This window comes from Electrona antarctica, assembly GCF_951216825.1.
Source record: "Electrona antarctica genome assembly, contig: scaffold_261, whole genome shotgun sequence".
Lineage (NCBI taxonomy): Eukaryota > Metazoa > Chordata > Actinopteri > Myctophiformes > Myctophidae > Electrona > Electrona antarctica.
Genome location: NW_027637434.1, coordinates 52501 through 68021, shown reverse-complemented (window position 1 = coordinate 68021; position 15521 = coordinate 52501). Strand labels below are relative to the sequence as shown.

General features: G+C 49.5%; 1 protein-coding gene across 1 annotated transcript in view; it reads left to right on the top strand.

Annotated features, from left to right (window-relative positions):
• Positions 1-15521, top strand: part of LOC306918927 (phosphatidate phosphatase LPIN1-like) — a gene marked incomplete at both ends in the record, with an annotated part of 88160 nt that overhangs the window by 20800 nt on the left and 51839 nt on the right. Inside the window, 4 exons of the mRNA XM_079531764.1 lie at positions 737-869; positions 2127-2679; positions 3454-3547; positions 6986-7095. Of these exons, the coding sequence (XP_079387890.1) occupies positions 737-869; positions 2127-2679; positions 3454-3547; positions 6986-7095 (890 nt within the window). The remainder of the gene's footprint in view (positions 1-736; positions 870-2126; positions 2680-3453; positions 3548-6985; positions 7096-15521) is intronic.

Sequence of the window (15521 nt, the reverse complement as noted above, 5' to 3'; positions counted from 1 at the left end):
ACATATATTGTGACAGTAATCATTCCAGGGTGTGTTCAGTAACAGTGTTAAATAGCTCTATATTGTGACAGTAATCATTGCTATAGTGTGTGTTCAGTAATAGTGTTAAATAGCTCTATATTGTGACAGTAATCATTCCAGGGTGTGTTCAGTAACAGTGTAAATAGCTCTATATTGTAACAGTAATCATTGCTATAGTGTGTGTTCAATAACAGTGTTAAATAGCTCTATATTGTGACAGTAATCATTGCTATAGAGCGTCGCAGCCCCGCCCCCTCGAGAGACCCGGAAAAGAAATCCCCGTTAATTTTCCTCATAGACTTTTCAGAAAGTATTTATTTAAAGACGTTTACGCCGCGGACAAAGCCAACTTTTGTCGTGACAAATCATGACAATAAACACAATGTTTTGGGCCAAACAAATAATTAGAAAGTAGAAAAAAACGGCAGGTTACAGCACTTTTTTTTGTTGTTTTTCTTCTTTGTAATTATTTGTTTGGTCCAAAATATTGTGTTTGTTTTCATGATTTGTCACGACTCGGGTTGGCTTCATACGACGCTTAAAAGGTCTGGCGTCGTCATGAAAGGGGGCGGGACTGCAACGCTCTATCTATAGAGTGTGTTCAGTAACTGTGTTAAATAGCTCTATATTGTGTAATCATTGCTATCATCTCCTCCACACACACACACACACACACACACACACACACACACACACACACACACACACACACACACAGTCCTCACAGCTCCCGCCCCGACTCCCCCAAGAGTGAATCGGAGCTGATGACTCAGCCGTCGCCGTCGGCCAATCAGAATCCAGAGATGCTGTGGGCGTGGGGGGAGCTGCCACAGGCTGCCACGCCCACGGTGAGCACACAGGAACACGATGCAACGCAATGTACATGGCCACGCCCTTAAATATGCATGGTCACGCCCCCTAGATTATTACATAGGCATGGTCACGCCCCCTAGCTCATTAAATATGTATGGCCCCGCCCCATAGTGAAGTGGTCCTACCAGACAGCAACCACTATACAGGCGTATGCAAAGGCTCAACTTATGTAATTCAGTTAGCATTGTTATGTACACACAGTTAATAGTTGTATACTCTTTCATTGTACAGACTAGACCTGTACGTGCCCGTCGCAGTTGGCCACCGGCCTACTTGGGAACGATGCAACTTTGGAACCTAATGATATACGTTGTCATAGCACCCATTTTAACTGTCAGCCGGTGTCCCACATGGAGATCTGTGTGTGAAGACTGCAAACTGAAAAGTGTACTTGGCAATCAATTCGGCCCACTGGCAGAGCCTGATTGGTTGAGCCTCAATTGGCTGAGGCAGAGGCTGGCAATTGCACAGGTGAAAGGAGTTGGCCTCATTAGGCCCACTGGCAGAGCCTGGCCCAGGTGAAAGGAGTTGGCCTCATTAGGCCCACTGGCAGATCGAGCCTGACCAGGTGAAAGGAGTTGGCCTCATTAGGCCCACTGGCAGAGCCTGGCCCAGGTGAAAGGAGTTGGCCTCATTAGGCCCACTGGCAGAGCCTGACCAGAGCCTTTTGTGGTGGTTCTGGAGAACCGTGGGTCCGACCGACTCGGTACCTGGCACTGCACTCCCTGTGGGGGTGTGGAACGCGTGTGTCGAATGTGAAGTCGGTGGGTCAAACGGTTCTCGAGTTACGTGCATTACAACCGTACGCACGCACGCACGCACGCACGCACGCACGCACGCACGCACGCACGCAGAGACGTGACGCATTTATAGTAGGATATTCGACTGTTAGACGGATGTTAGGTTCTAAGCTTAGTTATGATTCTTGATGACTGTTGTTTTATGTATTTGATGAATGAATGTATCATGTGTTGTTCTTGCTTCCTGTAACTCTCTCTGGATTACAAGCTAATTACTCTGCTAAATGCCTCTCTCCCTGCATGTACACTGTAAATACTGTCCTTCTCTCCCTGTCCTTCTCTCCCTGCATGTACACTGTAAATACTGTCCTTCTCTCCCTGCATGTACACTGTAAATACTGTCCTTCTCCCCCTGCATGTACACTGTAAATACTGTCCTTCTCTCCCTGCATGTACACTGTAAATACTATCCTTCTCTCCCTGCATGTACAGCGGTCCTTCCAGCCGCCTGGGGTCTGTCCCGTGTTCGTCCCCGTGTCCCACAGCACGCACTTCAGGGTGATTTCCCCCAAAATGTCCCCCGAGATGTCCCCCGAAACGTCCCCCGAGATGTCCCCCGAGATGTCCCCCGAGATGTCCTCCGGGGGTCCGCAGGTCAACAAGCGCCACCTGCAGGCACTCGCGATGCCCGAGGGGAGCGCGGCACCACCCGTGGTCACCATCGGGGCGGAGTCGGCAGGCACAGGGCCAATAAGAGCGGAGGAGGCAGGCAAAGGGCCAATAGGAGCGGAGGAGGCAGGCACAGGGCCAATACGAGCGGAGTCGGCAGGCACAGGGCCAATAGGAGCGGAGTCGGCAGGCACAGGGCCAATGGGAGCGGAGGAGGCAGGCACAGGGCCAATGGGAGCGGAGGAGGCAGGCACAGGGCCAATGGGAGCGGAGGAGGCCGGCGCTGCACCAATGGAAGCGTCCGACGCTACCGTGATGTCAGAGGTGGAGCAGTGTCGCCACGGGAACAAGGCGGACTCGCCGTCCAAGAGGAAAGGTATTGTATACTCTGTTTATTTAGCTCTATGTTTAAACTAAAAGGTATTGTATACACTATGTTTAAACTCTAAAGGTATTGTATACACTATGTTTAAACTAAAATGTATTGTATACACTATGTTGGGTCTCCATCATGGAAACACATCTGAACATGAATTACATGTCATTACAATTAAACTTCTGTGGAGGTTTTTAAGCATACATGAGTTAAAACAATACACATCATTCTAGAGAGGGCCTGGAGTCTGAAAACAATACACATAATTCTAGAGAGGGCCTGGAGTCTGAAAACAATACACATAATTCTAGAGAGGGCCTGGAGTCTGAAAACAATACACATCATTCTAGAGAGGGCCTGGAGTCTGAAGAGAACAGCAGATTTGAACAGACAAATCAATTCACACAAGAACACAAGAACAAAAGGCCGAAGCTACAAGCTCAGTCCGCGTTGCGTCGTGCGCTTGGGGATCAGTTATTTCCTGCACCTGTTGCCCCCAGAACAGGGATGCTAGGGTTCAACATGTTGCCCCCAGAACAGGGATGCTAGGGTTCAACATGTTGCCCCCAGAACAGGGATGCTAGGGTTCAACATGTTGCCCCCAGAACAGGGATGCTAGGGTTCATAATGTTGCCCCCAGAACAGGGATGCTAGGGTTCAAGTAATTCAAATCACAGACGATCAAAGTGCCAAAGCCTTTGCTCAGTAAACAACAACTCAATAAACAAACACACATTAACAAGTGTCAGCTGATCATGTGACTGTTGTTTTCAGACAAACGAAGTCGCCACCTGGGATCTGATGGCATTTACCTGGATGACATCACTGGGCTGGAGCCTGAAGTGGCAGCGCTCTATTTCCCTAAAAGGTAGGCTGCTGTAGACACGCACGCACGCACGCACGCACGCACGCACGCACGCACGCACGCACGCACGCACACAGTGAGGTGTCGAGGTACAGTGAGGTGCAGTGAGGTGCAGTGAGGTACAGTGAGGTGCAGTGAGGTACAGTGAGGTACAGTGAGGTGCAGTGAGGTACAGTGAGGTGCAGTGAGGTACAGTGAGGTACAGTGAGGTGCAGTGAGGTGCAGTGAGGTGCAGTGAGGTGTTGAGGTACAGTGAGGTGTCGAGGTACAGTGAGGTACAGTGAGGTGCAGTGAGGTACAGTGAGGTACAGTAGGGTACAGTGAGGTGTCGAGGTACAGTGAGGTACAGTGAGGTACAGTGAGGTGCAGTGAGGTACAGTGAGGTACAGTAAGGTACAGTGAGGTGTCGAGGTACAGTGAGGTACAGTAAGGTGCAGTGAGGTACAGTGAGGTGCAGTGAGGTACAGTGAGGTACAGTAAGGTACAGTAAGGTACAGTGAGGTGTCGAGGTACAGTAAGGTACAGTGAGGTACAGTGAGGTACAGTGAGGTGCAGTGAAGTGCAGTGAGGTACAGTGAGGTACAGTGCGGTGCAGTGAGGTACAGTGAGGTACAGTGAGGTACAGTATGGTACAGTGAGGTGCAGTAAGGTACAGTGAGGTGCAGTGAGGTACAGTGAGGTACAGTGAGGTACAGTGAGGTGCAGTGAGGTGCAGTGAGGTGCAGTGAGGTACAGTAAGGTGCAGTGAGGTGTCGAGGTACAGTGAGGTGTCGAGGTACAGTGAGGTGTCGAGGTACAGTGAGGTACAGTGAGGTGCAGTGAGGTACAGTGAGGTACAGTGAGGTACAGTGAGGTACAGTGAGGTGCAGTGAGGTGCAGTGAGGTACAGTGAGGTGCAGTGAGGTACAGGGAGGTACAGTAAGGTACAGTAAGGTACAGTGAGGTACAGTGAGGTACAGTGAGGTGCAGTGAAGTGCAGTGAGGTACAGTGAGGTGCAGTGAGGTACAGTGAGGTACAGTGAGGTGCAGTGAAGTGCAGTGAGGTACAGTGAGGTGCAGTGAGGTACAGTAAGGTACAGTGAGGTACAGTGAGGTGCAGTGAGGTACAGTGAGGTGCAGTGAGGTACAGTGAGGTACAGTGAGGTGCAGTGAGGTACAGTAAGGTACAGTGAGGTACAGTGAGGTGCAGTGAGGTACAGTGAGGTGCAGTGAGGTACAGTGAGGTGCAGTGAGGTGCAGTGAGGTGCAGTGAGGGTGCCGAGGTGCAGTGAGGTACAGTGAGGTACAGTGAGGTACAGTGAGGTACAGTGAGGTACAGTGAGGTACATTGAGGTGCAGTGAGGTGCAGTGAGGTGAGGTACAGTAAGGTACAGTGAGGTACAGTTAGGTACAGTTAGGTACAGTGAGGTACAGTGAGGTGCAGTGAGGTGCAGTGAGGTCCAGTGAGGTATAGTGAGGTACAGTGAGGTGCAGTGAGGTGCAGTGAGGTACAGTGAGGTGCAGTGAGGTATAGTGAGGTTCAGTGAGGTACAGTGAGGTGCAGTGAGGTGCAGTGAGGTACAGTGAGGTGCAGTGAGGTACAGTGCGGTACAGTGAGGTGCAGTGAGGTACAGTGAGGTGCAGTGAGGTACAGTGAGGTGCAGTGAGGTACAGTGAGGTACAGTGAGGTACAGTGAGGTGCAGTGAGGTGCAGTGAGGTACAGTGAGGTGCAGTGAGGTACAGTGCGGTACAGTGAGGTGCAGTGAGGTACAGTGAGGTACAATGAGGTACAGTGAGGTACAGTGAGGTGCAGTGAGGTACAGTGAGGTACAGTGAGGTGCAGTGAGGTACAGTGAGGTACAGTAAGGTACAGTAAGGTACAGTGAGTTACAGTGAGGTGCAGTGAGGTACAGTGAGGTATAGTGAGGTGCAGTTAGGTCCAGTGAGGTATAGTGAGGTACAGTGAGGTACAGTGAGGTGCAGTGAGGTATAGTGAGGTTCAGTGAGGTACAGTGAGGTACAGTGAGGTCCAGTGAGGTACAGTAAGGTACAGTATGGTACAGTGAGGTGCAGTAAGGTACAGTGAGGTACAGTGAGGTGCAGTGAGGTACAGTGAGGTGCAGTGAGGTACAGTGAGGTGCAGTGAGGTACAGTAAGGTACAGTGAGTTGCAGTGAGGTGCAGTGAGGTACAGTGAGGTACAGTGAGGTGCAGTGAGGTACAGTGAGGTACAGTGAGGTGCAGTGAGGTACAGTGAGGTGCAGTGAGGTGCAGTGAGGTACAGTGAGGTACAGTGAGGTGCAGTGAGGGTGCCGAGGTGCAGTGAGGTACAGTGAGGTACAGTGAGGTGCAGTGAGGTGCAGTGAGGTACAGTGAGGTACAGTGAGTTGCAGTGAGGTACAGTGAGGTGCAGTGAGGTACAGTGAGGTGCAGTGAGGTGCAGTGAGGTACAGTGAGGTACAGTGAGGTGCAGTGAGGTACAGTAAGGTACAGTGAGGTACAGTGAGGTGCAGTGAGGGTGCCGAGGTGCAGTGAGGTACAGTGAGGTACAGTGAGGTGCAGTGAGGTACAGTGAGGTACAGTGAGGTACAGTGAGGTGCAGTGAGGTACAGTGAGGTACAGTGAGGTGCAGTGAGGTACAGTGAGGTACAGTGAGGTGCAGTGAGGTACAGTGAGGTACAGTGAGGTGCAGTGAGGTGCAGTGAGGTGCAGTGAGGGTGCCGAGGTGCAGTGAGGGTGCCGAGGTGCACAAATTAAATAAAAACATTTTCGTTAACTGAACTAAATAAAAACTAGAAAAGGAAAAGAAAAAACGAGAACTAACTGAAATGTGTGTTTACATAACTAACTATAACTAACTGAAATGATAGACCTTAGTTTTCGGTTATTGTTTTTTTTGCCAATAACTTAATTTTTAAATGTGATGTTTTCTTGAGAATACTGACTCTGTCCCTTTTCAACCCTACACCTGACTTATCCCATTCTGGGCGGGATGCCTTTTGGTGTTTTAACCATTATTTTAAACGTTAGCTGTTGAAAAATAGCAGATCTACAAGCTCGTAGCGCGGCACCGAGTGCCTTTGAAAAATTGCAAAAAATGTGGCACAAATCTTTGAATATATTTTCTTTCAGAGCGAACATTCACATGGGGGGTTAGGGTTAGGGGTTAGGGTTTCATATCAAGGGGTCCTTGATATGAAATAGTTTGAGCACCACTGACAGAAACATGAGGTTTTTCAGAAAACTGTCAGGATTTAGAAGACATTTTGTGGAATCGACCTCATGTCTAAATGGGTGAATCACCAGGTGGAGGATTGAAAAGGGGCAGAAAAACACTAAAACTAATAAACTAAAACTAATGAAAACTAAAACTATGAACTATATGAAAAAATGTGGATAAAACAAGTCAAAATGGACTAAAAGTAAAACAAGGTAAAATCCAGAACTATTTTAACGTTGCAGCTCGGGAGGAGACAGCGGCGTGGACACCTACTGTGACAACATGGCCGACCTGCCCGCTATCGCCATCTCCCTGTGTGGAGGACTCAGTGACCACAGGCAGCTCACCATAGGTAACAACAGCGCCATCTCCCTGTGTGGAGGACTCAGTGACCACTGTTTCTATGTCAGTGGTTCTCAAACATTTTCATGTCAAGGACCCCCAAACATAGGCTATATGTATTTCAACACCATGGAGCCAGTATGGGTTAATGTCCGTCACTTGGCCTGTTATCAACACCATGCCATGGAGCCAGTATGGGTTAATGTCTGTCACCAGGCCTGTTATCAACACCATGGAGCCAGTATGGGTTAATGTCTGTCACCAGGCCTGTTATCAACACCATGGAGCCAGTATGGGTTAATGTCTGTCACCAGGCCTGTTATCAACACCATGGAGTCAGTATGGGTTAATGTCTGTCACCAGGCCTGTTATCAACACCATGGAGCCAGTATGGGTTAATGTCTGTCACCAGGCCTGTTATCAACACCATGGAGCCAGTATGGGTTAATGTCTGTCACCAGGCCTGTTATCAACACCATGGAGCCAGTATGGGTTAATGTCTGTCACCAGGCCTGTTATCAACACCATGGAGCCAGTATGGGTTAATGTCTGTCACCAGGCCTGTTATCAACACCATGGAGCCAGTATGGGTTAATGTCTGTCACCAGGCCTGTTATCAACACCATGGAGCCAGTATGGGTTAATGTCTGTCACCAGGCCTGTTATCAACACCATGGAGCCAGTATGGGTTAATGTCTGTCACCAGGCCTGTTATCAACACCATGCCATGGAGCCAGTATGGGTTAATGTCTGTCACCAGGCCTGTTATCAACACCATGCCATGGAGCCAGTATGGGTTAATGTCTGTCACCAGGCCTGTTATCAACACCATGGAGCCAGTATGGGTTAATGTCCGTCACCAGGCCTGTTATCAACACCATGGAGCCAGTATGGGTTAATGTCTGTCACCAGGCCTGTTATCAACACCATGCCATGGAGCCAGTATGGGTTAATGTCTGTCACCAGGCCTGTTATCAACACCATGGAGCCAGTATGGGTTAATGTCTGTCACCAGGCCTGTTATCAACACCATGGAGCCAGTATGGGTTAATGTCTGTCACCAGGCCTGTTATCAACACCATGCCATGGAGCCAGTATGGGTTAATGTCTGTCACCAGGCCTGTTATCAACACCATGGAGCCAGTATGGGTTAATGTCTGTCACCAGGCCTGTTATCAACACCATGGAGCCAGTATGGGTTAATGTCCGTCACCAGGCCTGTTATCAACACCATGCCATGGAGCCAGTATGGGTTAATGTCTGTCACCAGGCCTGTTATCAACACCATGGAGCCAGTATGGGTTAATGTCTGTCACCAGGCCTGTTATCAACACCATGGAGCCAGTATGGGTTAATGTCCGTCACCAGGCCTGTTATCAACACCATGGAGCCAGTATGGGTTAATGTCCGTCACCAGGCCTGTTATCAACACCATGGAGTCAGTATGGGTTAATGTCTGTCACCAGGCCTGTTATCAACACCATGGAGCCAGTATGGGTTAATGTCTGTCACCAGGCCTGTTATCAACACCATGCCATGGAGCCAGTATGGGTTAATGTCTGTCACCAGGCCTGTTATCAACACCATGGAGCCAGTATGGGTTAATGTCTGTCACCAGGCCTGTTATCAACACCATGGAGCCAGTATGGGTTAATGTCTGTCACCAGGCCTGTTATCAACACCATGGAGCCAGTATGGGTTAATGTCTGTCACCAGGCCTGTTATCAACACCATGGAGCCAGTATGGGTTAATGTCCGTCACCAGGCCTGTTATCAACACCATGGAGCCAGTATGGGTTAATGTCCGTCACCAGGCCTGTTATCAACACCATGCCATGGAGCCAGTATGGGTTAATGTCTGTCACCAGGCCTGTTATCAACACCATGGAGCCAGTATGGGTTAATGTCCGTCACCAGGCCTGTTATCAACACCATGGAGCCAGTATGGGTTAATGTCCGTCACCAGGCCTGTTATCAACACCATGGAGCCAGTATGGGTTAATGTCTGTCACCAGGCCTGTTATCAACACCATGCCATGGAGCCAGTATGGGTTAATGTCTGTCACCAGGCCTGTTATCAACACCATGGAGCCAGTATGGGTTAATGTCTGTCACCAGGCCTGTTATCAACACCATGGAGCCAGTATGGGTTAATGTCCGTCACCAGGCCTGTTATCAACCCCATGGAGCCAGTATGGGTTAATGTCTGTCACCAGGCCTGTTATCAACACCATGGAGCCAGTATGGGTTAATGTCCGTCACCAGGCCTGTTATCAACACCATGGAGCCAGTATGGGTTAATGTCCGTCACCAGGCCTGTTATCAACACCATGGAGCCAGTATGGGTTAATGTCCGTCACCAGGCCTGTTATCAACACCATGGAGCCAGTATGGGTTAATGTCTGTCACCAGGCCTGTTATCAACACCATGGAGCCAGTATGGGTTAATGTCTGTCACCAGGCCTGTTATCAACACCATGGAGCCAGTATGGGTTAATGTCCGTCACCAGGCCTGTTATCAACACCATGGAGCCAGTATGGGTTAATGTCTGTCACCAGGCCTGTTATCAACACCATGCCATGGAGCCAGTATGGGTTAATGTCTGTCACCAGGCCTGTTATCAACACCATGGAGCCAGTATGGGTTAATGTCTGTCACCAGGCCTGTTATCAACACCATGGAGCCAGTATGGGTTAATGTCTGTCACCAGGCCTGTTATCAACACCATGGAGCCAGTATGGGTTAATGTCTGTCACCAGGCCTGTTATCAACACCATGGAGCCAGTATGGGTTAATGTCCGTCACCAGGCCTGTTATCAACACCATGCCATGGAGCCAGTATGGGTTAATGTCTGTCACCAGGCCTGTTATCAACACCATGGAGCCAGTATGGGTTAATGTCCGTCACCAGGCCTGTTATCAACACCATGCCATGGAGCCAGTATGGGTTAATGTCTGTCACCAGGCCTGTTATCAACACCATGGAGCCAGTATGGGTTAATGTCTGTCACCAGGCCTGTTATCAACACCATGGAGCCAGTATGGGTTAATGTCTGTCACCAGGCCTGTTATCAACACCATGCCATGGAGCCAGTATGGGTTAATGTCTGTCACCAGGCCTGTTATCAACACCATGGAGCCAGTATGGGTTAATGTCTGTCACCAGGCCTGTTATCAACACCATGGAGCCAGTATGGGTTAATGTCCGTCACCAGGCCTGTTATCAACACCATGGAGTCAGTATGGGTTAATGTCTGTCACCAGGCCTGTTATCAACACCATGGAGTCAGTATGGGTTAATGTCCGTCACCAGGCCTGTTATCAACACCATGGAGCCAGTATGGGTTAATGTCTGTCACCAGGCCTGTTATCAACACCATGGAGCCAGTATGGGTTAATGTCTGTCACCAGGCCTGTTATCAACACCATGGAGCCAGTATGGGTTAATGTCCGTCACCAGGCCTGTTATCAACACCATGCCATGGAGCCAGTATGGGTTAATGTCCGTCACCAGGCCTGTTATCAACACCATGCCATGGAGCCAGTATGGGTTAATGTCCGTCACCAGGCCTGTTATCAACACCATGCCATGGAGCCAGTATGGGTTAATGTCTGTCACCAGGCCTGTTATCAACACCATGGAGCCAGTATGGGTTAATGTCTGTCACCAGGCCTGTTATCAACACCATGCCATGGAGCCAGTATGGGTTAATGTCTGTCACCAGGCCTGTTATCAACACCATGCCATGGAGCCAGTATGGGTTAATGTCTGTCACCAGGCCTGTTATCAACACCATGGAGCCAGTATGGGTTAATGTCTGTCACCAGGCCTGTTATCAACACCATGCCATGGAGCCAGTATGGGTTAATGTCTGTCACCAGGCCTGTTATCAACACCATGGAGCCAGTATGGGTTAATGTCTGTCACCAGGCCTGTTATCAACACCATGGAGCCAGTATGGGTTAATGTCTGTCACCAGGCCTGTTATCAACACCATGGAGCCAGTATGGGTTAATGTCTGTCACCAGGCCTGTTATCAACACCATGGAGCCAGTATGGGTTAATGTCTGTCACCAGGCCTGTTATCAACACCATGGAGCCAGTATGGGTTAATGTCTGTCACCAGGCCTGTTATCAACACCATGGAGCCAGTATGGGTTAATGTCTGTCACCAGGCCTGTTATCAACACCATGGAGCCAGTATGGGTTAATGTCTGTCACCAGGCCTGTTATCAACACCATGGAGCCAGTATGGGTTAATGTCTGTCACCAGGCCTGTTATCAACACCATGCCATGGAGCCAGTATGGGTTAATGTCTGTCACCAGGCCTGTTATCAACACCATGCCATGGAGCCAGTATGGGTTAATGTCCGTCACCAGGCCTGTTATCAACACCATGCCATGGAGCCAGTATGGGTTAATGTCCGTCACCAGGCCTGTTATCAACACCATGGAGCCAGTATGGGTTAATGTCTGTCACCAGGCCTGTTATCAACACCATGCCATGGAGCCAGTATGGGTTAATGTCCGTCACCAGGCCTGTTATCAACACCATGGAGCCAGTATGGGTTAATGTCCGTCACCAGGCCTGTTATCAACACCATGGAGCCAGTATGGGTTAATGTCCGTCACCAGGCCTGTTATCAACACCATGGAGCCAGTATGGGTTAATGTCCGTCACCAGGCCTGTTATCAACACCATGGAGCCAGTATGGGTTAATGTCTGTCACCAGGCCTGTTATCAACACCATGCCATGGAGCCAGTATGGGTTAATGTCTGTCACCAGGCCTGTTATCAACACCATGGAGCCAGTATGGGTTAATGTCTGTCACCAGGCCTGTTATCAACACCATGGAGTCAGTATGGGTTAATGTCTGTCACCAGGCCTGTTATCAACACCATGCCATGGAGCCAGTATGGGTTAATGTCTGTCACCAGGCCTGTTATCAACACCATGGAGTCAGTATGGGTTAATGTCCGTCACCAGGCCTGTTATCAACACCATGCCATGGAGCCAGTATGGGTTAATGTCTGTCACCAGGCCTGTTATCAACACCATGGAGCCAGTATGGGTTAATGTCTGTCACCAGGCCTGTTATCAACACCATGGAGCCAGTATGGGTTAATGTCTGTCACCAGGCCTGTTATCAACACCATGGAGCCAGTATGGGTTAATGTCTGTCACCAGGCCTGTTATCAACACCATGGAGCCAGTATGGGTTAATGTCTGTCACCAGGCCTGTTATCAACACCATGGAGCCAGTATGGGTTAATGTCTGTCACCAGGCCTGTTATCAACACCATGGAGTCAGTATGGGTTAATGTCTGTCACCAGGCCTGTTATCAACACCATGGAGCCAGTATGGGTTAATGTCTGTCACCAGGCCTGTTATCAACACCATGGAGCCAGTATGGGTTAATGTCCGTCACCAGGCCTGTTATCAACACCATGCCATGGAGCCAGTATGGGTTAATGTCTGTCACCAGGCCTGTTATCAACACCATGGAGCCAGTATGGGTTAATGTCTGTCACCAGGCCTGTTATCAACACCATGCCATGGAGCCAGTATGGGTTAATGTCTGTCACCAGGCCTGTTATCAACACCATGGAGCCAGTATGGGTTAATGTCTGTCACCAGGCCTGTTATCAACACCATGCCATGGAGCCAGTATGGGTTAATGTCTGTCACCAGGCCTGTTATCAACACCATGGAGCCAGTATGGGTTAATGTCTGTCACCAGGCCTGTTATCAACACCATGCCATGGAGCCAGTATGGGTTAATGTCTGTCACCAGGCCTGTTATCAACACCATGGAGCCAGTATGGGTTAATGTCTGTCACCAGGCCTGTTATCAACACCATGGAGTCAGTATGGGTTAATGTCTGTCACCAGGCCTGTTATCAACACCATGCCATGGAGCCAGTATGGGTTAATGTCTGTCACCAGGCCTGTTATCAACACCATGGAGTCAGTATGGGTTAATGTCTGTCACCAGGCCTGTTATCAACACCATGGAGCCAGTATGGGTTAATGTCTGTCACCAGGCCTGTTATCAACACCATGGAGTCAGTATGGGTTAATGTCTGTCACCAGGCCTGTTATCAACACCATGCCATGGAGCCAGTATGGGTTAATGTCTGTCACCAGGCCTGTTATCAACACCATGGAGCCAGTATGGGTTAATGTCTGTCACCAGGCCTGTTATCAACACCATGGAGCCAGTATGGGTTAATGTCTGTCACCAGGCCTGTTATCAACACCATGCCATGGAGCCAGTATGGGTTAATGTCTGTCACCAGGCCTGTTATCAACACCATGGAGCCAGTATGGGTTAATGTCTGTCACCAGGCCTGTTATCAACACCATGGAGCCAGTATGGGTTAATGTCTGTCACCAGGCCTGTTATCAACACCATGGAGCCAGTATGGGTTAATGTCTGTCACCAGGCCTGTTATCAACACCATGGAGCCAGTATGGGTTAATGTCCGTCACCAGGCCTGTTATCAACACCATGGAGCCAGTATGGGTTAATGTCTGTCACCAGGCCTGTTATCAACACCATGGAGCCAGTATGGGTTAATGTCTGTCACCAGGCCTGTTATCAACACCATGGAGCCAGTATGGGTTAATGTCTGTCACCAGGCCTGTTATCAACACCATGGAGCCAGTATGGGTTAATGTCCGTCACCAGGCCTGTTATCAACACCATGGAGCCAGTATGGGTTAATGTCCGTCACCAGGCCTGTTATCAACACCATGGAGCCAGTATGGGTTAATGTCTGTCACCAGGCCTGTTATCAACACCATGGAGCCAGTATGGGTTAATGTCTGTCACCAGGCCTGTTATCAACACCATGGAGCCAGTATGGGTTAATGTCTGTCACCAGGCCTGTTATCAACACCATGGAGCCAGTATGGGTTAATGTCTGTCACCAGGCCTGTTATCAACACCATGGAGCCAGTATGGGTTAATGTCTGTCACCAGGCCTGTTATCAACACCATGGAGCCAGTATGGGTTAATGTCCGTCACCAGGCCTGTTATCAACACCATGGAGCCAGTATGGGTTAATGTCTGTCACCAGGCCTGTTATCAACACCATGGAGCCAGTATGGGTTAATGTCTGTCACCAGGCCTGTTATCAACACCATGGAGCCAGTATGGGTTAATGTCCGTCACCAGGCCTGTTATCAACACCATGGAGCCAGTATGGGTTAATGTCCGTCACCAGGCCTGTTATCAACACCATGGAGCCAGTATGGGTTAATGTCCGTCACCAGGCCTGTTATCAACACCATGGAGCCAGTATGGGTTAATGTCTGTCACCAGGCCTGTTATCAACACCATGGAGCCAGTATGGGTTAATGTCTGTCACCAGGCCTGTTATCAACACCATGGAGCCAGTATGGGTTAATGTCTGTCACCAGGCCTGTTATCAACACCATGGAGCCAGTATGGGTTAATGTCTGTCACCAGGCCTGTTATCAACACCATGGAGCCAGTATGGGTTAATGTCCGTCACCAGGCCTGTTATCAACACCATGGAGCCAGTATGGGTTAATGTCCGTCACCAGGCCTGTTATCAACACCATGGAGCCAGTATGGGTTAATGTCCGTCACCAGGCCTGTTATCAACACCATGGAGCCAGTATGGGTTAATGTCTGTCACCAGGCCTGTTATCAACACCATGGAGCCAGTATGGGTTAATGTCTGTCACCAGGCCTGTTATCAACACCATGGAGCCAGTATGGGTTAATGTCTGTCACCAGGCCTGTTATCAACACCATGGAGCCAGTATGGGTTAATGTCTGTCACCAGGCCTGTTATCAACACCATGGAGCCAGTATGGGTTAATGTCTGTCACCAGGCCTGTTATCAACACCATGGAGCCAGTATGGGTTAATGTCCGTCACCAGGCCTGTTATCAACACCATGGAGCCAGTATGGGTTAATGTCTGTCACCAGGCCTGTTATCAACACCATGGAGTCAGTATGGGTTAATGTCTGTCACCAGGCCTGTTATCAACACCATGGAGCCAGTATGGGTTAATGTCTGTCACCAGGCCTGTTATCAACACCATGGAGTCAGTATGGGTTAATGTCTGTCACCAGGCCTGTTATCAACACCATGGAGCCAGTATGGGTTAATGTCTGTCACCAGGCCTGTTATCAACACCATGCCATGGAGCCAGTATGGGTTAATGTCTGTCACCAGGCCTGTTATCAACACCATGGAGCCAGTATGGGTTAATGTCTGTCACCAGGCCTGTTATCAACACCATGGAGCCAGTATGGGTTAATGTCCGTCACCAGGCCTGTTATCAACACCATGGAGCCAGTATGGGTTAATGTCTGTCACCAGGCCTGTTATCAACACCATGCCATGGAGCCAGTATGGGTTAATGTCTGTCACCAGGCCTGTTATCAACA